The sequence below is a fragment of the Dermacentor silvarum genome, chromosome 1 (genome assembly GCF_013339745.2).
Source record: "Dermacentor silvarum isolate Dsil-2018 chromosome 1, BIME_Dsil_1.4, whole genome shotgun sequence".
Lineage (NCBI taxonomy): Eukaryota > Metazoa > Arthropoda > Arachnida > Ixodida > Ixodidae > Dermacentor > Dermacentor silvarum.
Genome location: NC_051154.1, coordinates 74,724,115 through 74,749,142, shown reverse-complemented (window position 1 = coordinate 74,749,142; position 25,028 = coordinate 74,724,115). Strand labels below are relative to the sequence as shown.

The 25,028-nt window shown below is 47.3% G+C and overlaps 1 protein-coding gene across 1 annotated transcript in view; it reads right to left on the bottom strand.

The window, feature by feature from the left end:
• Positions 1–21,889, bottom strand: part of LOC119446583 (probable ATP-dependent RNA helicase DDX43) — a 114,406-nt gene extending 92,517 nt beyond the window's left edge. Inside the window, exon 1 of the mRNA XM_037711090.2 lies at positions 19,857–21,889. Coding sequence (XP_037567018.1) covers positions 20,127–21,884 — 1,758 coding nt within the window. The 5' untranslated portion in view covers positions 21,885–21,889 and the 3' untranslated portion in view covers positions 19,857–20,126. The remainder of the gene's footprint in view (positions 1–19,856) is intronic.
• Between the last annotated feature and the right edge of the window lie 3,139 nt (positions 21,890–25,028).

The following is a 25,028-nucleotide window of genomic DNA, read 5'->3' as shown; positions in this document are numbered from 1 at the left end:
ATGTGTAGTAACGGTGGATCTATTAATTTAGCTGCAATAACGCGACTAGTTGAGCTAGTTGGTGCTATAAGACAGGTGAAGACAGATATATATTAAAGTACAGTGGAAATGTATTGTTTGCTATGCTATGCCTGAAGTCCACAAGTGTATGCTACAGGATGCATGCTAACATATAATAGTACTAAACCATAATAAATGTATGATATGAGAGAACTGTAGACCTGGAATACTTGAATACAAATCTTGAGAACATTATACACCAACACCGACATGAGGCCTTTACAGTATATGAAAGACATTCAACAGGGACACCAGCAGTAACACCTCTATTGTGAATTGCAAATAGTGTATAGTGTAGACATGAATATGCTAGTACTATCTGAAGGGACTGCATAACGTCTACCTGTATAGTTCTAGTTCCACAGTAGAAGTAGCAACACACCATTCAAGGAGCTTGTCAGGTGAGAAGGGACAATCATGTTGCTGCTATTTGAAGCGTTCAAAGCAGTTGTGGGTCAGCTAATCGAAAGGGCCTTCAAGCCTGCTTGTTGCAGTTATTGGCTATTGAGTCACACTTACAGTGGCTTACAACTAATTATTGAGAACTTTGGTGGCAAAGTTGATTAACGGATTTGAATGGTGACATGCAGGAAAACAAAGTGTAAGGAAGAAATCGCCAGCGCTACTGTAGTGGGGCTCGTGCTCGACGCTGTTGCTCGTGCACCTGGCGAAACCTACGCTGTTGTGTCTTCCTCTCGGCGTCCTTCGTGCCGTCCACAGCCGTGCTAGACTTCCTTGTCATAATTGGTGGAGGTTTGCTGGGTCTCCTGTAATCCTGGAATTGCGCAGCCGGATCCTCCCTGCCATCATGACCTCCGCAAGCGCCACGAGCGTACCACCACCTGCCCAGTCCTCCGTATGCCCCGGCACACTCCGTCAGCGGGACCCTCCCATCTTTAGCGGTGCTGATGACCACGACGTTGATGACTGGCTATCATCATACGAATGTGTCAGTCTTAACAACAAATGGGATGACACCACCAAATTGACCACCGTCCCTTTTTACCTTACCGGAATTGCCCACTTGTGGTTTCACAACCACGAAAGCGAAGTCCCAAGCTGGACTGTGTTCAAGACAAAGTTCAGCGAGGTCTTCGGCCGCCCTGCTGTTCAAAAGCTTCGTGCCGAACAGCGTCTGCAGTCGTGCTCTCAGCAGCCTGGTGAGACCTTTACGAGCTACATCGAAGATGTCATCGCTCTCTGCAAACGCGTCGATGCATCCATGACTGAGGGCAATAAAATCAAGCATATCCTGAAGGGCATCGACGAGGATGCGTTTCAGATGCTGATTTCAAAGAGCCCCTCGACTGTTGGCCAAGTTATTGAACTCTGCCAAAGCTATGACGAGCTCCGCCGTCAACGCCTCCTCACGCGCCGTCCTGTTCCCCATCAGGAATCGTTGTCCGGCTTGACCTCTCCTCTTCACGATTCCAACCTCCTCTCGCAGATCAAGGCTTTCGTCCGGGAAGAAGTTGCTCGCCAGCTCTCCCTTATCTCCAACCCGCCGGAGTCCAGTTCGTCCCTTAGTCCGACCCTACGACACGTCATAGAAGAACAAGTGTCCGAGGTCCTTCCTCTGGAGCGGGCGCCTCAACTCACAGCCCCACTGACTTACGCCGACGCCGTCGCACGACCACGCCCACCGACGTTCCGGGCTCTGCCTCCCATGCCTAGCCCTGTTTTTACTTCCCAGCCACCACGACCTCCAGTCCATCGAGCAGTTAATCACTGGTGCACAGTGGACAATCGGCCCATCTGCTATTCGTGTGGTATTCCCGGACACGTTGCACGCCTGTGCCGCCGCCGTCCACTTCATCCACGTGACGACCCACGCACAGCAGCATAGGACCATCCGCTGTCTTACGCCCCAGACCGCGATTTACCTCTTCCCCGCCCTAGCCTTCGCCCAGTTTCTGACCGCCGTTCTCCTTCTCCTCGTCGTCGCTCGCTCTCCCCGATGCGTCGACGTCCCTCTACCGCTGACACGGAAAACTAAGTGGCGCAGTTCCCGAGGCAAGAACTGCGTCATCGTCGCAACGCTCAAGCCCTCTTCTTTCGCCGCCCAACGTTGATGTCGCTGTTGAAGGTGTCTCTGTGCTTGCCCTCATTGACACAGGTGCCGCCATATCCGTCATTGCCGAAAAACTATGCCGCTCAATACGAAAAGTTACGACGCCTTTCTGCGGTCCATTACTCCGCACGGCCACAGCACAGCACGTCCAGCCGGTGGCTGCGTGCACCGCCAGACTTGAAATTCAAGGAGTGCTCTACATCGTCGAGTTCGTCGTTCTTCCCCACTGTTCCCACGATATTATTTTAGGTTGGGATTTTCTCTCTCGTCACCAAGCTGTTATTGATTGCTCCCGTGCAGAAGTCGCCTTCTCTTCGCTTGGCAATGCCATATCTGACGACGTTTCGCTTTCCTGTACCAAGTTATCCCTTACTGACGACATCCAGATACCTCCGCACGCATCCGTTCTGGCGCCTGTATCCTGTTCCATTGCCTCCGACTCTACCGTACTCTTCACACCTTCCATTGCTTTCGTTCGTCGCCACATCTCACCACTCCCAACCGCGCTGCTTGGCCTTCAAGCAGGTGCGACTCACCTTCCTGTCTACAACCACTTCCCATTCCCGATTATGTTGCTTCGCGGTGAATCTCTCGGCACTGTGGATGGAGCCTTACGACACCATTACCGCGTTGGAACTTACTAATGGATCGTCCGAGGTCAACACCCTCTCCGGTTGTCCCGTACCTGCCACATCGCCTGAAGACGTTTTCAGTCACGTCATCGACAATGCCTTAAACCCCAAGCAGCGCCATGACCTCCTCCGTCTCCTCGACAAATTTCGCCCTGCTTTTGACAGCCATAGCACTTCTCTGGGTCGGACGACGACTGTATGCCACCGGATTGACACCGGTGCTCACTCACCGCTACGGCAGCGACCATACCGCGTATCTTCGACAGAACGACGCGTCATTGATCAGCAAGTAGGTGAAATGCTCAAGCGTGGCGTCATTGAACCATCCGACAGTCCATGGGCATCACCAGTTGTTTTAGTTAAAAAGAAGGATGGCTCGATCCGCTTTTGCGTGGACTACCGCCGCCTAAACAAAATAACCCGAAAGGATGTTTATCCATTGCCACAGATTGATGACGCCTTAGACTGCTTACAAGGTGCAGAGTTCTTTTCCTCCCTCGATCTACGCTCTGGTTATTGGCAGGTGCCTATGGCTGCAGACGATAAGCCTAAAACAGCTTTCATCACACCAGATGGCTTATACGAATTTCGTGTGATGCCATTCGGCCTTTGCAACGCGCCCGCGACTTTTGAGCGGATGATGGATACTATTCTTCGAGGCCTCAAATGGAACACGTGCTTGTGTTATTTGGACGATGTAGTAGTGTTTGCACCAGATTTTCCTACTCACCTTGATCACTTGGAGCAGGTTTTACGCTGTCTCAGTGACGCTGGCCTCCAACTCAACCTGAAAAAATGTCACTTTGGGGCACGGAAGCTGACAATTCTCGGACATGTCGTGTTGAAGGACGGCGTTCTCCCCGATGCCGCAAAGCTCCATGCTGTTAAAGAATTCCCAAGGCCAACGTCTCTAAAAGACGTCTCTAAAAGACTCGAGTTTCATTGGCCTCTGCTCGTACTTCCGCCGCTTCATTCGAAATTTCGCTTCGATTATGGCACCGCTGACAGAGCTACTTAAGGGAGATACCAATCTTTCCGCGTGGTCCCCGGCTTGCGACGAGGCCTTCGCGACGCTACGTCGCCTGCTTACAACACCACCGATACTGCGCCATTTTGATCCAACTGCTCCCACGGAAATCCATACGGATGCTAGCGGCGTTGGTCTTGGCGCTGTGCTGGCCCAGCGAAAGCCCGGCTACCAAGAATATGTTGTTGCTTACGCGAGCCGCACTCTTCCGAAAGCCGAAGCAAATTATTCAGTCACAGAGAAAGAATGTCTAGCGATCATCTGGGCCATTACAAAATTTCGTCCATACCTGTACGGCCGGTCCTTCGATGTTGTCACCGATCACCACGCACTTTGCTGGTTGTCCTCCCTCAAGGATCCCTGCGGCCGCCTAGCCTGGTGGGCGCTGAGGCTCCAAGAGTACGACATCCGGGTTGTCTACCGCTCAGGCAAGAAGCACGCCGATGCCGATGCTCTTTCGCGCTCGCCTGTCCACACCGACATTGTCAGTGTCTCCGTCCTAGACGACCCACTTCCCCCATTCGCTTCTGTCGACATGGCTTTGGAGCAGCGCAAGGACTCCTGGATTTCATCTTTGATAGATTACATCTCTGATTCACCTGAACGCCCACCATCCCGAGCACTACGCCGGCAAGCTTCGCACTTCGCCATCCGCGACGGCATCGTCTATCGCCGTAACTACAGTTCCGACGGCCGTAAATGGCTGCTTGTAATACCCCGGCAGCTCCGCACCGATGTATGCGCCGCTTTCCACGCCGACCCTCAGTGTGCACACGCTGGTCTCTTCAAGACCTACACCAGACTACGTCATAGGTTTTATTGGCGCGGTATGTACACATTTGTGCAAAAGTACATTCGCTCTTGCACAGAATGTCAACGCCGCAAGCCTGAACCTTGCCGCTCTTCTGGACCAATGCAACCTTTGCCGTGCCCGTCACGACCCTTTGACCGGGGGCCTCTTCCATACACAGCTGCTGGCAATCGCTGGGTCATTGTAGCTATAGACCACCTCACGAGGTATGCCGAAACGGCCTCTCTACCAGCCGCGACGGCTCGTGACGTTGCCTCCTTCCTGCTTCAACGCTTCGTTCTACGTCACGGCGCTCCCCGCGAACTACTGAGCGACTGTGGCCGCGTCTTTCTCGCCGAAGTCCTTCAAGAACTTCTCACTGAGTGCCGCATTATTCATCGCTGTACCACCGCATATCACCCGCAAACAAATGGATTGACAGAACGCTTTAACCGAACTCTTGGCGACATGCTTTCGATGTATGTCGCCTCCAACCACACCAACTGGGACATCATCCTTCCCTATGTCACGTACGGCTACAATACGGCACCCCAGGCAATGATGGGCTTTTCTCCCTTCTTTCTTCTGTATGGCCGAGAACCGTCATTTCCCATTGACACTATTCTTCCTTACCGTCCCGACTTATCAGAGGGTACACCGGTTTCAGAAGCCGCCCGGTATGCAGAAGAATGTCGGCAACTAGCTCGCTCCCTTACAATGCAAGAACAAGCGCTACAGAAATTTCGTCATGACGACGGGAGCCCCCACACCCAGTTTTCGCCTGACGCTCTCGTTTGGTTGTGGGTGCCTCCTACTTCGACATCAGGTGTCTCCTCCAAGTTTGTATCCCGATACCATGGACCCTACCGGGTTCTGCAGCAAACTTCTCCGGTGAACTACGTCATCGAACCTCTGACGCCCCCTAAGGACCTGCGTCGCCGAGGCCGCGAAACTGTCCACGTCGATCGGCTCAAGCCGTATCACGAGCCCTTCGTCCTCACGACGCCTTAGGCCTCCTGTGCGGCTCCGTCTTCAGCGAGGGGGGAAGATGTAAGGAAGAAGAAGTGCATCGTGTAGAGCTCCGCAGCCGAATCGCCAGCGCTACTGTTGTGGGGCTCGTGCTCGACGCTGTTGCTGGTGCACCTGGCGAAACCTACGCTGTTGTGTCTTCCTGTCGGCGTCCTTCGTGCCGTCCACAGCCGTGCTAGACTTCCTTGTCATAAAAGTAATATAAACTTGGGAATTTGTTACGATAGTCAGCCAACGAAAGCCAAAGTTCCAATTTGTGCAGTTCATTATGAGCTGTGTTAGAGGAAACCATTTGGAATGTATGCGGGCTGAAGATGCTGTCTCCTGGAACCAGCAAGTCGGCCCTTGACTGAGGATATTTCTCTTTGTCAGTGAAACATCAACTTACAGAATCCCCGTCTTTCCCACCAGTATCGTCTCAAATTCTGTGTTCCTTCATGCTGACCAAAGACGACTAAATGCCCTCTGAGAAAGCAAGCACTGTCTTAAGGGCTTATTAAAATATTACTTAGCCTCTATTTGATGTGGGTACAACTGACATAATAGGTATAACAGATAGTGTCAAGTTCACGGTCACATGTATCAGCTGCACAGTAAAGCTTGAACTTGTTGATAAAGGTGGCATGAGTGTGAAGGGGCAGCAGATGCGCAGTGATTGATCCTGGGGCACTGAAAATCAAACTTGGGCTTCTAGGTTTGTTTGCCACCTCACTTCAAACAGCAGCGAGTAGGAGAAGCATTTCATATGTTTGGACACATGAAGTCCTTCAAGACAAGCGTGGATGAGTCCATGAACAAAAAAATAGGTGACAACAAACTACAAGGTTTTGCTAGGGCTTAAGAATGGTGTTATTGTGCACTTCGTACAGCACATGGTGTATTTGGCCACCATTGTTGTGCCCAAGTTACGAGCGTGTTGGATATGATCGCATTCAGTGCAGCACACGGACGGGCTCACACAACCATCATTTCAGATACTAATCACTAGTCCGCATGCCTGCCTTTGTAGATAGGCATCGTTTTGGGTGGCTGTGTTGATAAGAGATGCACTGGAACCATCTCGTGGTTGTTGCAGGGATAGTTGACATTCCAGGAGAAACCCTTGGTGACGTCAAATGAGAGAAGCGTCCCCTGGGGCCTGCTGCAGACACGAGGGGCTGTATTTTTGAACAACCATTTCATTTTCTATGCTTTTTACCCTTCACCATTGGCTCGGACGCTGCGGTGCCATCGTTATCGCTCGATGCATGATAGAAGATAAGAACGGAAAATGAAATCTAATATTTCAGAATACGGTAGTCTCCCTTTAGCAAAGCTTAACGTGGGAGACGTCTAGTTAACTCTTTTCCAAGCAGGCGTCCCTGCAACCCCTGATAATACGCCCCCTAATGACTGACGGGTCAAGTTAGTGGAGAGCAGACAATAAGGTGGCTAAAGAACTGTAAACAAGAAGTGAAGCTCTGAGTGACCTTTGTCTACGTAGACAAGTCAGCACAGTCATTTAGATTTTGCCAGACCCTCCCGAGAGTGTTCTTTCCAGTGGGGATAAGTACAGCCATTATTTGTGCCTTGTATCAAGACTAGATGGAAGTAATGATAGGCGGGTATGGATCTTTAACTTACCGGTATACAGGAGTCAAAATTGTGGATGTGAATGAAAAACGTCTCTTTCAATCAAAGTATTAGTGTTGACCTTTCACTTTGACAATTTACAACGTTCCTGACTCAGTTTACTTCCAATAGCATGGTGCAACTGAAGGAAATAAATGTTTCTCTACCTTTACCATTCGTGTTTCTTATTCTTCATGTAGAAGCAAAAATGATATTATTCATTAAACTAAATATTTCAAGCTAACATTTCTTCTTTGTTTTCTTTTTTTAATGTTCTAATTCAATTGGAAGATATAAATTAGAGGATCTCAACGTCCCTGTCATTAAAGGGACTCTAAAGGACAAAATTAATTTGAGCTGTATTAGTAAGTACGAGTCTACAATACCAAAAAACCCACACAAATCGGTGGAAGAGGCTTGATAAGCTAGAAAAGAACAAAAAACGAAAGACTCGTGCTGACGCCACCTTAATGTTCTCGCATCAGCTTGCGGTGATGTCATGAATTTTGACAGAATCCGCATGGGCTTAGTTAAATTTTTATCTTTAAAGAGGGGCTACACTGCGTTGTCAAAAGAGCCTGAAGTTAGCAAGTTGCAGTGATGGAAGTGCTGCTCCAAGCTGTCAGTTTTGTTTGTAACTGCTCTGAAACGGCGCTGGGAAATGCGATATCGTACTGATTACCAACTGCTGCTGTGGCAACTGTGATATGTGGCTGATTGCTTTTGCATCGTGATGCTCAGCTTTATCAGCTTTGATCTCATTTCTGCCACAAGAACTGGCATTTTAAATTTATAGCTCATTTAACGGTATGCTTAAACTTGACATGCAGACTATTTTGTTGAAAGTGAATGAGATTACTTCGATCTCATATCGATTATCACCTGCTGCTTTGGCAATGGTTACATGTGATGGTGGTTACTTTCATAATGTGATGCTCAGCTTTACCGGCTTGATCTCATTTCTGCCACAAGTATTAGTGTTTTAAATATATAGCTCATTTTAATGTGTGTTCGATAACTATCCATATTTTAAATTGTTCGTTTCTTGCAATTTGCATTACTATTGTATGTGCAATGTGTTTCATAATAAATATTAGTATTTATGAGCCACTTCGGTGATGGTTTTAACTCCAGGAGTCATATGGCATATTTTGTCATCTGCTTTGAAAACGCCAATAGCTGCTCCAAACTACCATTTTTTTCTGCTCCGAAAACACTTATGGCTGCTCCAAAGGGGATTTTTTTCTGTTCCGAAATCTGCTCCAAAAAGTAAAATGTTGCTTCCAGTGATGCAAGTGTCAAAAAATTTTACTCGGCCCCAATGACGGAAATAAGAAAAAAAATACTTTGATACCGGTTATGTCAAACTGACATACCGGCACAGGGGTTAATTACAGCACAAAATTAGAAAAAGGACACTTTGACCTTCATTTTCCCTTCTAACTATGAGCATAGTATGCGCCGTGAAATTAACAGAAATAAAGTTCTGAAAGAATACTTTTGTCAATTTAAACTGATTTAGAGTTTCTCTTTAGTGTATTTTTAACGTAAATAGAAAGTGAGATGTTATGGTTGATATATTGTTACCATAGTGCCCACAGAAGCAGACACCATCAGCTGTAAACCAAGCAATTCAGGAGCTTGGTATGTGCTTGTTTCAGGTGGCGATGGAAGGACAGTGCTTCGAAGTGATGAAATACATTCGGCCATAAGCATAGGGCATTAAGGAACATGCCACATGTTTTATCCATAAATGAGGGCCCAGACCTACTCTCACCCAAATGGTACAGAAACCAAACTTTGAAGGAGTCGACTATAATGTCCCAAAACACTTATCAGATTAGGAGCTCTCTGCCTGAGTGTGAAACTTGTCGAGCTGCTCTGCAAAATAAATGGCAAATATAACTGTGACCACTACGGTCGTGTTTGTATGTGTGAAATAAATTAGGGAGACCCTTTGTGCTACACGGCACTTTCCCTGTGTGTCTGAAATTAGTTTCTAATCGTAAACTTTGTGGCAACTGATGCTCAATCAGGTGGTGGGCAGAGAAGCAGCGGAAACATCGCAGCCAAGAGCAAAGGTTGATGTGGAAGACAGTACTGGCCACGGACCAGTTCTCCAGGGCGTACACCCAGGTTCCCCCCACGTTGATGCCCAACGGGAGGCCCCATCTAGCTTCAGAACCAATCCACGAGGCCTCCGGTGCATAGCTGTTGGAACATCTGCTAAGGACGTGGCCGCGGACACTCAAGCATGGTGTGTTGCGGATCGCCAACAGCAACAGCTGCTGCATTCACGGTATTCAGGCGTCTCTTCTGCAGGCCAATGGCAGCTACCATCTGGAGAATCCAGAGACTATGGATCTGTGTGTTGGTGCCACCATGATCATTAGCAATTGATTGTGAACATCATTGTGATCATTAATATTTGACTTGATTGTGATCATTAACATTTGATTGTGAAGTCGGCATGCCTATCAAGAAGTGCGTCCTGAGAGCAGTGGCGCACCGACGGGGGTGGGGGGGGGGGGTTTCGGGGGTTGTAACCCCCCCTGAGGCTGACTTAACCCCCCTCTTTTGTTTAACCCCTTTTCTTTCCTTGCGCATTTGAGTACTGCAACTAAGATGTAAGACGCGCAATCGTCTGCACACTCACAAAAAGCGCATTTTTTGACAATTTCTCGTGAAGAAATTGAAATTAGTGCTATTTAGATGGTATTGGCAAACTGTCAACCCCCCCGTGGCAGAGATCCTGGGTACGGTACTGCCTGAGAGTCTACCTGGTTGAGGCCCTCGGCAGACCTATAAGACCTTCAGGCACGCATGGACTGCTCGTCGCATAGCTGCACCGTATGACAGAGTGCGCCAGAGAGTCCTCAAGCAAATTGACCTCATAGAATGGTTTGCGAGCAGAGCTTTAGAAGCAGGTGAAGGAGGTTACAAACAAAATAAAATAACATTTATTGAGGTGCCGAAACAATTTTCTAACTAATCGTAGAATGGCCTCGCTATTAAATAACTTCATCTCGTGAATCTCCCCAAAAATTTTCGAATCCTTCAAGCATAAGCGCAATGATACGTGGCTTTCTTGCTTTTCGTCTCCTCTAGCGTGCTGGAAAGCTGCACAGGCAAGAAGCCAAGGGGCAAAGCCCCTCCCAAAATTTGATTGTCTCGGAGGCAAAAGGGGTCATCGTAGCACCTCATGTTTGCTGCAGTAGACTACACAGCACGCCTGCGGCTATCTCGGAGGCCACGTGCAGCAGATGCAGCTTCGCACAACTGTCTTGCATCGTTTGGCAGTGCAAAGATGAAATTATTTTTCTGTTTTTTTGAGATTGTAGTTATATATATATGTTTCATTTATTTAACTCAAAATTAGCAGTTATGTGTTACTGAGAATGTTCTTGCAATCGCAAAGTCAACCAATAGCTGTTGGTGGGTCCTGCTGCTTGCAGTGACGTTGCATGATGACGTTACGGAAGCAATAGTGAGCAATTTTTTGCTCTTTTCGACACAAGATTGTAAATTCTCTGCTGCATGCAGCGCAATAATATTGCTGACATGTGCACAAGAACCTCTAGTACAGATCGACAGAGTTTTCTTACTAGTATATTCAAGAATGGTTTCTGGGCCACTTTAACATGTACTTCGCAGCCTACACGTACAAAGTTAAACCTACTTATGGAAAAACTTGCACCCTGACAAAACGCATTCACAGGTTTTCCCTGGACCAGCAGGCCTCGTGTGGCACACTCTTCCCACAGTGGTCCATAGCAGTCTCCCCCCCCCTAAACAGTTCCACTGCTTCCTTATAAAGCCTTGACCGCCGCGCTTTCTTTAGCACAGTGTGTAATGCCATGGGAGTGGTCCTTTACGAACACTGAAGTCATTGGATTACACATACCCATGGAAATAGCATCATCACGTGTTGACAGTCGAAAAATAATTGCTTCTGGCAGCAGCGATCCTGGTCAGTGACGATGTCAGCGATCTTGGCAACGAAGATCTATGTGTTTCAGATGTTTCCCTTAGGCCTGCGGCCCATTTTTAAAGGGTTCCTGAACCACCCCTCAGGCTTGGTTAAAAAACAGTTCGCAAATACCATACGCTGCTGTGAACTTCTCAGCCAAATTTGTGCAGTTGTGCACGGTGCGTGGAGCTCACAAGCGGAGCACAAAGTCACCTTATTCTCTAACACCCTCTTTTCAAACGAGGCCTTCTCACCCATTTCGAAGCTGCCGGCAGCTTGCATATGTTGTCAAGTGCAAGATTCCCATAGACGGCTGCTATTCAGTGGGGTCACTAAGGGCGAGCGGAACCCCGCCCTTTCATGTCAAGCAACGAAGCCCAATTTTATCCACGTGGCTTGCTTCAGCATTGAGTTTGTTCTGCAGCTGATGAGTAATTATTTTTAGTTTTTTTTTTAAATGGCCGAAGTAGCGAGAGCACCACACATCTCCCAATTCAGCACGACATCACATCGAAAACGCATGTTTACATGTTTGGTTTGTATTAACAAGCATAAATGCAGGATTGTGCAATTTTTTTTAAATTTCAGGAGCGAACACTTAAAAAATAAACAAAGCAAATAGTTGATGTCAGATAAATGGCAAGATTAACATTACGAAAATAAACGTGCACATGAAACTCAAGAAGTGCAAACTTTGAGCACGTGGAAAGACCTGTAGCGATATGTGTAGGCATGTGTATGCACATAGGCAGATGTGTTGTACATTGCATACGTAGCCGCATAGGTGTATACAAGAATAGATTATCTGCATTTTTAAGTGAAGCTGGAAGAAGCACCTCCAAAGGAGGAAACTTGAAGGGAGAAGAAATTTATTTTGTTTATTTTGTCACGGGATGTTCTTGCAAGTCCACAGGGCGTCTGACCGAAGTACAAGAAGACGGAGCAGTCTCAGCTGGACACCGATCGAGCGCGCACTCCTAGTTCGTCGACTTCCTCTTTTACACTTCACCGTGCCGGCACCGATAATCTCCAGTACAATCACACCCCGCACAGAAAGAAGCCATCCTGGCGACCTAGGGAAAAGACAGCATCGGCGGGTCGTAACACGGTTTAAGCCGTGCTACATGAACTATTTTGCGCCCTCGGCAACGGCGAGCAGAAGACGGCGCGAGCGGCTCGATGACATAGTTCACGGGTGATGCTTGATGATGCCTAAAACGCGCTTTTTTAATGCATCCGGCCTCTAGTGATGAGGTATCTATGGCTTTGCTTCTGCAAGAGGCACTGCTCAGTTACGACTTCTAGAAAAATCCGCAAGGTAGCTGACATATCTGCTCTTGTGTACAAGTAAGAAAAAACTATAATCAGACTTCAGTGATTCCTGCAGCTCTTCACAATGTCGACCTTGTTATCTACACTGTTGCCTGCTATGGTCTCTAAAATACAGGCACAGGCGAAACCACTCTCCGAGTATGCGTGGCTCGCAAAACCCAGGGAAATTTAACGAGTGTCAAAGCTGCATGATAATGCAGTATTTAGGGGACGTACTGAGTGTTGTAAAAATCGGGGCGCGAGGTGTGCACAATTATTCTTGCTTAAATGCTGGTTGCTCTCTGTTCATACTTTGCATAGAAGTACCATTTTGCATGTTAATACCATGCTTTCAGGCATTACTTACCGGTGTTGCCCACAATAAGTGCTAAGTGTGTGTCATCTGCTCAGAACATGTTTATTCCACTGCAGTGGAACAGTGGCACAATCTATCATAAGCCAGTCATGGCTACTGCGAAAACACGGTGCTAGCATAGCATTGCGGTGAAATGAACATCTTTTGAATGGCGCCACCTCAGTCAACACCCACTTCGGATTTAGTGTGGACTAAACTGGGGGGTAAGTAATGCTTGAAAACATGGTATTAACTAAACCCCTTGCAAAATGGTACCACCATGAGAAACTTGAGCGGAGATCAGCGAGCAGCTTAGCTAGAAAAAATATACACACCTGGTTCATCTATTTATACAACACTCAGTAGCACCCAAACTGCACATTGCCAAAGGGACACGAGTTCGTATCTAAGTGGCAGTAGAGGGGGTAGAGTTTTGTTTCACTGAACACCATGGTGAGGGAAAAGCTGACAATTGCCTGACAATGACCTGACAATGGCCACTGCCACCGACGTAATAGCAACAGCCAAGGAACTCTCAATGTTCTCTGAATGCTCTGTTGCTCACGGTAACACTGACATCTTGGCCACCGTGGAATTGGCTAAATCGAGCCAGCAGTTTTGCCGGAAGAATAATGTATACCTGGCGCTCCAACTTATGCAGCATTGAGTACTTATTGAACAGATTACCTAAACTGTGCAGTGTAGGAGGCTGTCACACCGAGATGTCATTACCAAGACCTAAGATCAACCCAGAGGAGGAAGGAATTTTTTAAAGCCTGTTGCTGATTTCAGCTATGTTAAAAAATAGAAATGACTAATATGATTCAGAGAAAGGCCTCAAAAACCTATCGCTCTAAAACAGAACTTGGAATGGAAAGCTTTGGCCCATACAGAGTCACCTGCTCTTGAATAATACACTTCATTAGTTTCCAAGTGTACATAGTAGCCCAAATTGAGGGCCTACAGACACATTTTATTAACAAATAGTATCTTCCCAATGAATCGTAGTGGCCAATTCTTTTTTCCCATGAGTAGTAGAAACATTGTGTGACAGAACAGAGAAGTTGTGTTTGCTTGTATGTCACAAATATGTTTTCCCCAACAGTGGACAAACGTACACATGTAAAGAAAACGAGAGAACAAAATGTGCATCAGTGATCCTCAAATCTCACCCACTGTACCGAGTCCACTTGACAGAAGAGAAGTGCTTCTTGCCTGCTAGAACTGCCAGCTTTCTATCAGCTTTTAGTGATATGATTATAACCACTGCAGCTTACAAGGGAACCACGAGGGGTAGCAAATGACTCTCCAAAGTTTTTTCACTGCAACACCTATATTAAAAAGCTGAACTAACATCCCCAGTAATTAAGTGCCCACATTGCATGGTCAACATGGCCACATTCTATAAGTTTTACATGACGCAAACAAACACAATAGATCACACTAATAAAGGAATGTTCTCAAGAGCTCCATTTGTGTAAATCTCAATGCAAACACCAGACTTCTGTTCAGTCACCAATAAACAGCCACTTGCATGGTTTCACAACTTTGTAGCAGAAGCATTAGAAGATTGTGAAAAAAATATGTAACCATACTTCCGTCACTCCTTCATACATTAAACTGAATCACTGCAAATGGCAGCTACGAGCTCCAATGTGCATTTAGAAAATCCCACATCTCAATCTCGTGAGATGGAAAAACAAAAACAAGACTTCTGTAAAACACTTGGAAAACTCCAGTGCCACTGGAATGACTGTTAAAGGCTCCTCCCCAATCCTAAAAAGCATGCAGGTCATATGTAGCAGCAGACACATGCTATCTGCAGCGCCATCCTTTTCCAAGCAGAACATGCAAGACGTGTCTAATAGACGGCCCTCCACAAGATAACTTTATCGAACATTGTTTAACTGCGCGAAAAAATGGACCACAGAGACAGCATGGGACAAGGACGGGTGCAGTTGAACAATGCTCGCGCAGTTAGACAATGTTCGCTAATACGTACCAACTCGCCCAACAACAAGTTCTTCTAAACTAACTTTATCGAGTTTGTTCTCACTTCTGGCGCATTCTTTTTATCAGTTGATTCACATTTCCTTAATAACCCTTGCACAAAGTATGAACAGTGCAAGGAAAATGCCTGTGAAGCAAAGAAAGTGTGTGCCCAGTACACGTGCATCACATCCAGTGCCAGCTTTTATTCAAATACTACGGTACGATGCACAAGATAAGCCCAACAGAAAAGCATCAACATTAACAGCATCCAATGCATGTGCCATCCATGCGCTAAATTGCAGAGTCACTGTATTTACTTGTACACGCGTTACTGCGCCAAGTAGTCCGGCAGAGTTAGACAGCCATGGAGGAAGGAAAAAATCGTGAGCCTTTCCACTCTGTGAAGGTGAATCACCAGCGAAGCTGTTTAGCACACGACACAGAATTTTGAACAAAGGTACAAACACATGCATTGTCTTGATCGGTGGTCATCGTGATGAAAGGTATACACACACATTTCATATCATTGTTATATTAATTCCATCATATTCTCGTGCAGTCCAGACTCCCAAGGAGCAACACGCCTACGAAGAGCGACGGCAGGAACAGAGACGAGGATGCAATCGGCGCTGGCGGCCAGCAAACACCACCAATGAAGATCGTGTACAAAACACCAAGCGCATGTGGGACGTTGCTCTCTGTAGGGGCATCGCTCCTCGGGAGTCTGGACTATACATGGCCTCTCCATTACGACGACAGAAGAGAGGTGAAATTCAAAATGTAGAACAGCAACTTGTCTTTCTGGCTTTTTATATACATTCGCGTGGACGACGGAATCGCTGCCCGGAGGAAACTAGACACGCGTGACCTTCCGACGGCACCGCCACCACAGGAGAGTGGAAGTAATAGAAACTAGATACGGAAGCGCTTGGAATGCCAACAAAGAGAGGGCGGTGCAAATGTAGACATGGCCAACATAGGTCGGCCTTTGCTAAGATCCCGTCATAGTTCTTTTTGGAACAAATGTAAGAAACATTTTTCTAAAAACCTCTGTTCTTAACCACATTCCTGGGACCTCTTTGGGTGCCTGGTGTGACAAAGGTAGTTCAAGGGCGCGTTACAGGTCCCTGAGCCCACCACCCAGAACCCAGAGTGGTATGTGCCATTGCGCTTGGACTCCTTCTCCACTATCGCCAGGATTGGCCCGCATTTTTGCACACGAAGAGCAAGAATGCACGGAACCATAGCCATGAACAGCTTCGCTGTAAAAAAGAACTAGGAGGGAGAATGACATCAGGTAGTTAGCCTCTGCAAGCCAACCTCCTCTGATGCCATACCTTGCCTTCTCTCCGGGCCCTATCTGCATATGTCGACTGTTGGGAAGTAGGCCCTCCAAAGTTGAGGGACCTTTCAAAACATTGTCTGGTTGCCGGAAGGGGCACGTGCACACCGAAGGCGGAGCGGGCAAGCGGATCCGCGGCCGCTTGGCCGCATCGCGCACGGACCGATTTCTTGCGCGCAGAAAAGTTGGCCGCTTTGGCCGCAGCCAATCGAAACCCAAGACGGCGGAAGCGCTGGTGAACCAATGTAAACATCCAACATATAGAACGCAAATAGTATCCACCATGTCTGAACCGGCTGTGTTCTCTGTGGAAATGCTGCTGGACACAATCAAGCGGTACCCGGTCCTGTACAACGAATGTAACCCAAGGTACAAGGAAGCTGACTATAAGAAAGAGCTATGGAAGAAGATTGTGCAGGATTTGGGTCTGACTGGTAAGTGCACACAGCACCTAGTTCATAGCGTTTTGTTGTCATGTCCGTGAAATTGCGAAATGCTCCGCCTCCCTGGCGGCGTGGGCAGCCAGACAACCCAACCCGGTCGGTCTGAACTATGTGGTCTGAACAGCCACGCGCGCTCGCCACCTTGAAAATCCACTTTCTGTGTGATGATGCCCTAGTCACAATTCACCCTCGCCATAAATGCTATGCTCTACTCTATCCTGTACTCTCCGCACACTTGGTAGCTAGAAACTGCTACTTACCCGTCACGTGGTAAGGGCCTACTCCCCATGAGCCTTTCCTTCATATATTTTTGTGACCATGGCTTTGAGATTGACATGTGATAAGGGCCTACTTCCCATGAGCCTTTCCTTTATATATATTTTTATGACCAGGCTTCGAGATTGTCACGTGATGTTCCATCTTAGCCTGTTTCCGTTCTCCTTGTTGATGGTGCTTTCTCTTTCTCTGAACAGATAAATCATCACAGCTTCTATGTGCGACTCTTTCGCATTTGCCCAAGGGCAAAGAGAAAAGAAGAATAAGTCATACTTTGCTTAATTTGCTGCTGTAAATAAGATGCTTATGTTTTCTCTTCCCCAACCTAAACTAATGGAAATGAGAATGCAGGAATTTTTTTCAGGACCGTTCTCGACAATAGAATCCGCAGCTTCAATTCATTATTTCATCAGTTCTATCCCACATAGGATATCCTCGCACGGAAAGGAAGGTGCACAAAATATGACCACAAGAAGTATGCGTCTTCCTTTCTATCCGCACGTGTGTGACCGTTTACTTGTTAACAGGCATGTGGTTGGCCTCCTGGCGATTCTTTTGTCCGTGTATACCATTAATCCACATGAACTTTCTCAGTTTTATGCTGTTCTAAAGACATCCTATTATGTGTGCTGTTATGCAATGCCTGCACCAACATGCTTATCGAACTAATGCTTAATAAAACGCATCTGGCCTATTTCCTAGCTCAAAACTGCTGTTCAGTGCAAAAATGTTTTTGTTCATTGTTCAGCTATATGCCAGATATGTCAACATATTTCACTTCACATTTCACAAGCACTGCTGTCTGTACCTGAGGAAAAAGACAAAGTTCCATCTGTGAACACACCTCACTCTCGCAAGGCATAAAAAGGTACAGAGACATTTCGGTACAGCAAGATGTGCAAAAAGAAATTCATATCCTTGCAGATGGTTGCCTGTAAACCTCCCCCACTCAGTGTCTCCTCTTAGTTTCTAGATCACCACAACCAGCAGTTTCTCAGAACATTATGAAGACACAGAAGTCTTTTGTCTCTTACGGGAAGCCTGGCACCATCCATGGAAGCGCGACAGAAGTGCTTAGTAACTAAGTTACAAGCATTGATTGTCCTGCCCATCTTTTTATAAGTAAAGAAATAGCTTTATTTACCTACTTCAGCTCCTTTGGATAGATGGGCGATCTGAAACAATAAACGGTGGCACCATATCCAGTCACCAAAGACTAGCTTGTGCCCTTGGGTATGTGCCCGAATACACAACCTGCGGCACTGCATATTGGATATTGGTATATAGACATCCTTGGCCAATCCTCCGTAACTGATGCGCCAAGGGGACCACAAGAAGCCATCATCATCAGCCTATTGTTTTTTGGTCCACTGCAGGACGAATAGGGTTGACAAAAAGTGTCAACCCTATACGGAATTATAGGAGGTGCTTAACAGTTAAAGAAAGCACAAGCTCTCTACAACTGAACGTGAAAAGCTCAGTGAGGAATTCGGACTAGCACTACCACTTCCCACTACAGTATGTCTGCTCTAATGTGGTACACAATATACCACAAGTCCATCAAGGTTTACACAGCTACCACATTTGTAGAGAGCTGCTCTTGTGAGGTCCATGGTCTTGAACCTTTACTAGGGAAAATTGCATGACTCAGCAGTGCTCAATATAAATGCTGCGGATGTATGGCAAAAATTGCATTAACTTATTACAAGACGTGAGATGCACACAAAAGGCCACCCGTAAGATAACCATAGAAAACACACAGTTACCGTAATTTCATGAGCCCCACAGTAGCAAGGACATTGGGAGGCTTCTTAAATTGCTTCCACTTGAGGGGAAGTCCCTACCATTATGCTCTGAGCACGATCTTGTAGCCATGTTAAACAGGCATTTTCGATTCTCCATGAAGTAAGCATTGAACTTTCCCAGAGCTGAACCAAAGCACGAAACAGACGCCAACCAGAACAAACTAGAGTGCTTGAACACAGCATGCATTTAATGACCCTTGATCCTTGATTTGATCTGTACTCAAGCATGCTCGCACACGTCTGTGTCACAGTGATCAATATGCAGAAAGCACGCCTCACTTTACAAACATAAGTGCAACTGTTGATTGCTTTTTCCCGGAGGGTCATAGCTGTGTGGCAACAAAAATGTGTAATTAAAGCTACAACCATTTCACCTTCTTCGATAATTTTTTATGCTGATCCTGTTTATGTAGCTAGCTACAACATCAACATCGACATGTTTAAAGCCCGTCGACGCTTCTGAGTCATGGCAACTGGAGCCATTGGAGATTTATCACCAAAAAAATGTAAGCATGCACACAGAGGCGGCACAACATGGCAACTAGCAACAGCGCAGTAAAAGTACAGCACGTGCATTTTGAATGAAGGAAACAGGTGCAACAGGCAATAATTGTGTAGTAACAAAATGTATTTAGTCACACAGTTCAAAGCATGTCCCCAATGGGAGCAATAGCTACGTTTAAAAAAATGGAAAAACTACTTTCTTCCAAATCAACAGATTTTGTAGTGGAACTGAAAGCAAAAATACTCCTTTAGTATTGCAGAATGTATTCATTTACAGGCTAGTTGGTGCTAATTCATAATAAAGCTTAGGGCAAACATAACACAAGGTGACAGGACAAGATCCCTTGTCCTAACTCCTTTTGTACCGTTTGCAGTAAGCCTTATTGTGAAGGCAGTTTTGTCGCACTAGCCTGCAACATTTCGCCGCCAGACTAATTCCATGCCTGCATACTTGTGGCTCGCAGCACCTCGACATAAATTTGCCAAGCATGCTTCGCAAGGCGCCTCAACTTTGAGCCAATATTGCCTATTGAACAGCCCTTACCTTCGTTTAACGCTGCTTTCTTTTTTTTTTTTCACTTCCATGCACCCAGAACCTGAATGCACTAAGAAATCACAAGGGACATGCAAAGTGGCACCTGGAAGTGCAAATGCCAGCAGGCTATGTTGAACATGTCCAGAGGTGGAGGGCAAAGTGCTCTCTCGGCTACGTGCTCAGCCTAAGCAAAGATGCAACATGCAGGGTGTATCACCGGTTCATTTGCTCCTCAATTAGTTATAAAAGGACTTCATTGCAAAAAAAACAATATAAAGCATAACAAGAAAGAGTCTGCCCGGTTGCTCGATGACATTCCCACACAACGATAGTCATACCAGCAGTCATACAGCATATCACAGATACTGTTCCTTCAACGTTTGCGATTGCCGCCACCGCCTCCTCCCCGCCGAAAACCACCACCTTGGCCACGGCGTTCCTTCCAAGCATCATACCGGTGAGCCATATTGTAGAGCTCAGTTGGCACATCTTGGCTGGCTTCCTCCAAGATACGGATAAGTTCGTGAGCATGCCTCCAGTTTTCACGAGTTATGAGCGTGATGGCTGTGCCTGTACGCCCAGCTCGACCCGTGCGACCCACGCGATGGACATACTCTTCCACGTTGAGAGGGAAGTCATAGTTGAATATGTGTGTCACATCTTTTATGTCCAACCCTCGTGCGGCAACGTCGGTAGCAATCAAGATGCGCACTTTGCCATCCCGTAGATCTTCGAGAGCTCGCTCACGGTCGCACTGCTCTCTGGATCCGTGGATGGAATCGCAGTTGATGCCAGCCAGGACAAAGTCACTTGTCAGGTGGTCCACCATGGCCTTCCTGTCGACAAAGACGATCACTTTGTCTTCCGGCTGCATGGATTTGAAGAAAGTCATAAGTTGCTCCTTCTTTTTCTCTTCCTCGCAGAGGATGATTGTCTGGCTCACTGTGTGCACTGCAGCGAGGTCCAAGGAGCCGACAAACACCTGGAATGGGTTTGTCATGTACCGCTGGGAAAGGCGACGCACACCCTCTGGCCAGGTGGCACTTGTCATGACCGTCTGCCGGTCAGGCCTTATGTCCAGCATCACCTTCCGGATCTGGATCTCAAAGCCCATGTCCAGCATGCGGTCCGCCTCGTCCAGGACCAAGAAAGTGACAAAGTTAAGGTCGATGACCTTGTTCATGACGAGGTCGTTGAGGCGGCCGGGCGTGGCGATGACGATCTCCACGCCAAGGTTGACGGTCTGTATCTGCTCTCGCCGACTGCCACCGCCGTAGACGCAAACGCACTTTATCCCTCGGTAGTGGTATTTCTTTGCTTCCCGCTCAATCTGCTGGGCAAGCTCGTGCGTCGGAGCGAGAATCAGACACGAAGGACCTTTCCTCTCCTCCCTCGGAACAGGCTGCCTGTCGATGTGAATCAAGGCTGGTAGCAGGAATGCCAGAGTCTTCCCTGTACCTGTCTGTGCGATTCCAATGAGGTCTTGACCTTGAAGCAGGATTGGCCAGGCCTGGCTCTGTATTGGAGACGGCTTTGCGAACTTGTTTTTCTTGATTTCGTCCAAGATTTCCGGATAGCTTGAAAACGCCTGCTCGAACGTTGCCACGGGGTTAGTTGCTACGTCTAGTGGCGGCTGTTGTTCTGGGCCCAAGTACTTGACAACTATATTGTTGTTGGCTGCCCGGAAGGCCGCCGCCTCCTCTGCAGACACTGACGCAACTTGATGATCTTCAACGTAAAGATTTTTATTTATCGGTGCGAGAGAAGCCCAGCGCTTCTTCGCCGCTTCGTCGCTCTTGGCAAGCAGCTTGTCCCAGTCGAGCAAAGGCGGCGGTTCTTCGCTTTTGCTGGAGCATGCTGGTTCTTCCGGCGGATGGATGATCGCGTCGATTAGCTCACGGGCCTTCCGACGCGCCTCTTCAGAACCCCGTAGCTCGATCTTGGTCTCGACGCGTATGCGTGCTCCGGAGGAATCTTGAATATTTTGGATCCTAGCACACCCTCTGCCAATGATCCTGGCAACATCTTTGGCAGGCACCGAGATAACTTCAACGGCTTGGGGCCGGCCACGGCCACGGCCCCGACCGGACGTAGCGCCCACGCTGCTTGTATTCTTCGAAGCGGCGTCCATACCAGGGGTTAATTACAGCGTTCTCTGGACGAACAACGATCGCGATGCCACGCTCTTCAGATGTAGAACGATAGGCGTGCAAGATTCAACCAGGAAAACAATCCGGACACTTCGGCCGAAGTAGAAAGAGCACAAATGAATGTGGAAATATGCAACGTCAGCCGACAAAAGGCCACGAAGGAAAAAAAGTGGTATTCATCCGCCCGTCTAATCACACTCGTTAGCACCTCTGACGTAACATGTACGTAATCACGCAGCGAACGGACTACTTCAACACGACAACATGTGCCTAAAAACTATATAGTAGATAACCGAGAGGCGTCTTTCATATCAATTCCCAAAATCTTGTCACTTGCAGATGTGCGCGTCGCCACCAACACTTCATTACCAATTATATATAAACATTTATACGAAATAAATGAGTTTAGTTCCTTAACATAGGCGGCGCTACAACATTTTATTTGCATTTTTTGGCTCACAAATGTGGCAGTTTGTTTTGCAACGAGTACGATAGGTGAACTTGCCGTTTCGCAGCTCGCATGCTCGTCTGCGACGCAGCGCATGTCGTGAAGTGAAAGAAAAAAAAAAAAAAAAAAGAAGAAGAAGAAAAGACACATAATTTGACCTGAGGTTTCTTTCCGATTTTCTTACGGCTACCATAACCTCCTTCTCGAGACCGAGTATTGCCGCGGGAGTCGTTCTCGTGACTGGAGCAAGGTCGATTCACACCTTGACTGGAGTGCCAGCTACCGAGCAACCATTTCTCACGATTCGACCAGTCGTGAGCCTTTGCGCGTAGTAGTAGTAGTAGAAAACATTTATTGTAAAAAATATAGGACGAGCGGTCTTCAGGTTGGTCGGGGCCCGTCCGCTGGCGTGTGCTCTGCGGCTGGCCTGGAGTGTGGCAGCTCTCTGGGCCGCCTCCTCCGAGCTGGAGAGCAGGGCCTCCCATCCCTCTCGCGTTGTGGTTGCGTTTCCTCTTCGCAGCACCTACGGATGACAGTTTCCTGTAAGTATTTGTGTGCGAAATTATTGTTAAAACAAATATGTCGTCGAAATGTGGCATGACCTCCCAAGCACGGAATGGATGCGCTTGCTTGCATGCTTTGTAACCTTGGAGAAACTTTCGCCTCACGTGTGCCCTTCGGCGTTTTCCTCTCACCTTGTGACCGTGCATGAACTTGCACTTGAATGTACCCCAGTTAACAGCTTTTATAGTGTTCGATCTTCACATGCATGCCACAGCCAAGTAGTAGTGTTGCCACAGAACTTTGCAATTGGCGCGCAGATGCAATTGTTTTGTTTGCTTTCTCGTTGTGTCGTTTGAGGACGCCTGTTCCAGAATAAGTGCATCCTTCTGTTCTGTTCGCAATTCGAATGGCCGTTGTTAAAGGTAACTGTGCGCGCAGACGTGAAGTGGACTCGTGCAAGCGGCCGTAGCGTTCTAAATACATCTATAATATAAACCATAGTTGTGCCAGGCTGTACCGGCGTTCATGTGGCGTCGGCTGCCCGGGAAACTTGAAACCTTGATTTTCCTGAGCTTGATCGATCAATATGTTGCGATTTCGCCAAGTGTTTTACGGGCTGTATTGCAACGTTCTTACTTTTTAAACTGTTTTGCGCCTAAAAAAATATTCTGCAGTGTTACGTGCGCATGGGGCCGAAACCACGGTCTGATTATGAGAATGCCGTAGTGGGGGAGGGTTAATTTTGACCGCCTTGGTTATTTTTCTTAACGTGCACCTAAATCTAAGTACACGAGTGCGTTTGTATTTAGCCGCCAATAAAATGCGGCCGCCAAGGCCACGATCGAAGCCGCGACCTGGACTACGGCAGCGGGTATGTTCGCCATGGCCAATTTGAAACATCAGATGGAAAAACAAGCGCAGAATGTGTAGTAACGGTGGATCTATTAATTTAGCTGCAATAACGCGACTAGTTGAGCTAGTTGGTGCTATAAGACAGGTGAAGACAGATATATATTAAAGTACAGTGGAAATGTATTGTTTGCTATGCTATGCCTGAAGTCCACAAGTGTATGCTACAGGATGCATGCTAACATATAATAGTACTAAACCATAATAAATGTATGATATGAGAGAACTGTAGACCTGGAATACTTGAATACAAATCTTGAGAACATTATACACCAACACCGACATGAGGCCTTTACAGTATATGAAAGACATTCAACAGGGACACCAGCAGTAACACCTCTATTGTGAATTGCAAATAGTGTATAGTGTAGACATGAATATGCTAGTACTATCTGAAGGGACTGCATAACGTCTACCTGTATAGTTCTAGTTCCACAGTAGAAGTAGCAACACACCATTCAAGGAGCTTGTCAGGTGAGAAGGGACAATCATGTTGCTGCTATTTGAAGCGTTCAAAGCAGTTGTGGGTCAGCTAATCGAAAGGGCCTTCAAGCCTGCTTGTTGCAGTTATTGGGCTATTGAGTCACACTTACAGTGGCTTACAACTAATTATTGAGAACTTTGGTGGCAAAGTTGATTAACGGATTTGAATGGTGACATGCAGGAAAACAAAGTGTAAGGAAGAAATCGCCAGCGCTACTGTAGTGGGGCTCGTGCTCGACGCTGTTGCTCGTGCACCTGGCGAAACCTACGCTGTTGTGTCTTCCTCTCGGCGTCCTTCGTGCCGTCCACAGCCGTGCTAGACTTCCTTGTCATAATTGGTGGAGGTTTGCTGGGTCTCCTGTAATCCTGGAATTGCGCAGCCGGATCCTCCCTGCCATCATGACCTCCGCAAGCGCCACGAGCGTACCACCACCTGCTCCCCAGTCCTCCGTATGCCCCGGCACACTCCGTCAGCGGGACCCTCCCATCTTTAGCGGTGCTGATGACCACGACGTTGATGACTGGCTATCATCGTACGAATGTGTCAGTCTTAACAACAAATGGGATGACACCACCAAATTGACCACCGTCCCTTTTTACCTTACCGGAATTGCCCACTTGTGGTTTCACAACCACGAAAGCGAAGTCCCAAGCTGGACTGTGTTCAAGACAAAGTTCAGCGAGGTCTTCGGCCGCCCTGCTGTTCAAAAGCTTCGTGCCGAACAGCGTCTGCAGTCGTGCTCTCAGCAGCCTGGTGAGACCTTTACGAGCTACATCGAAG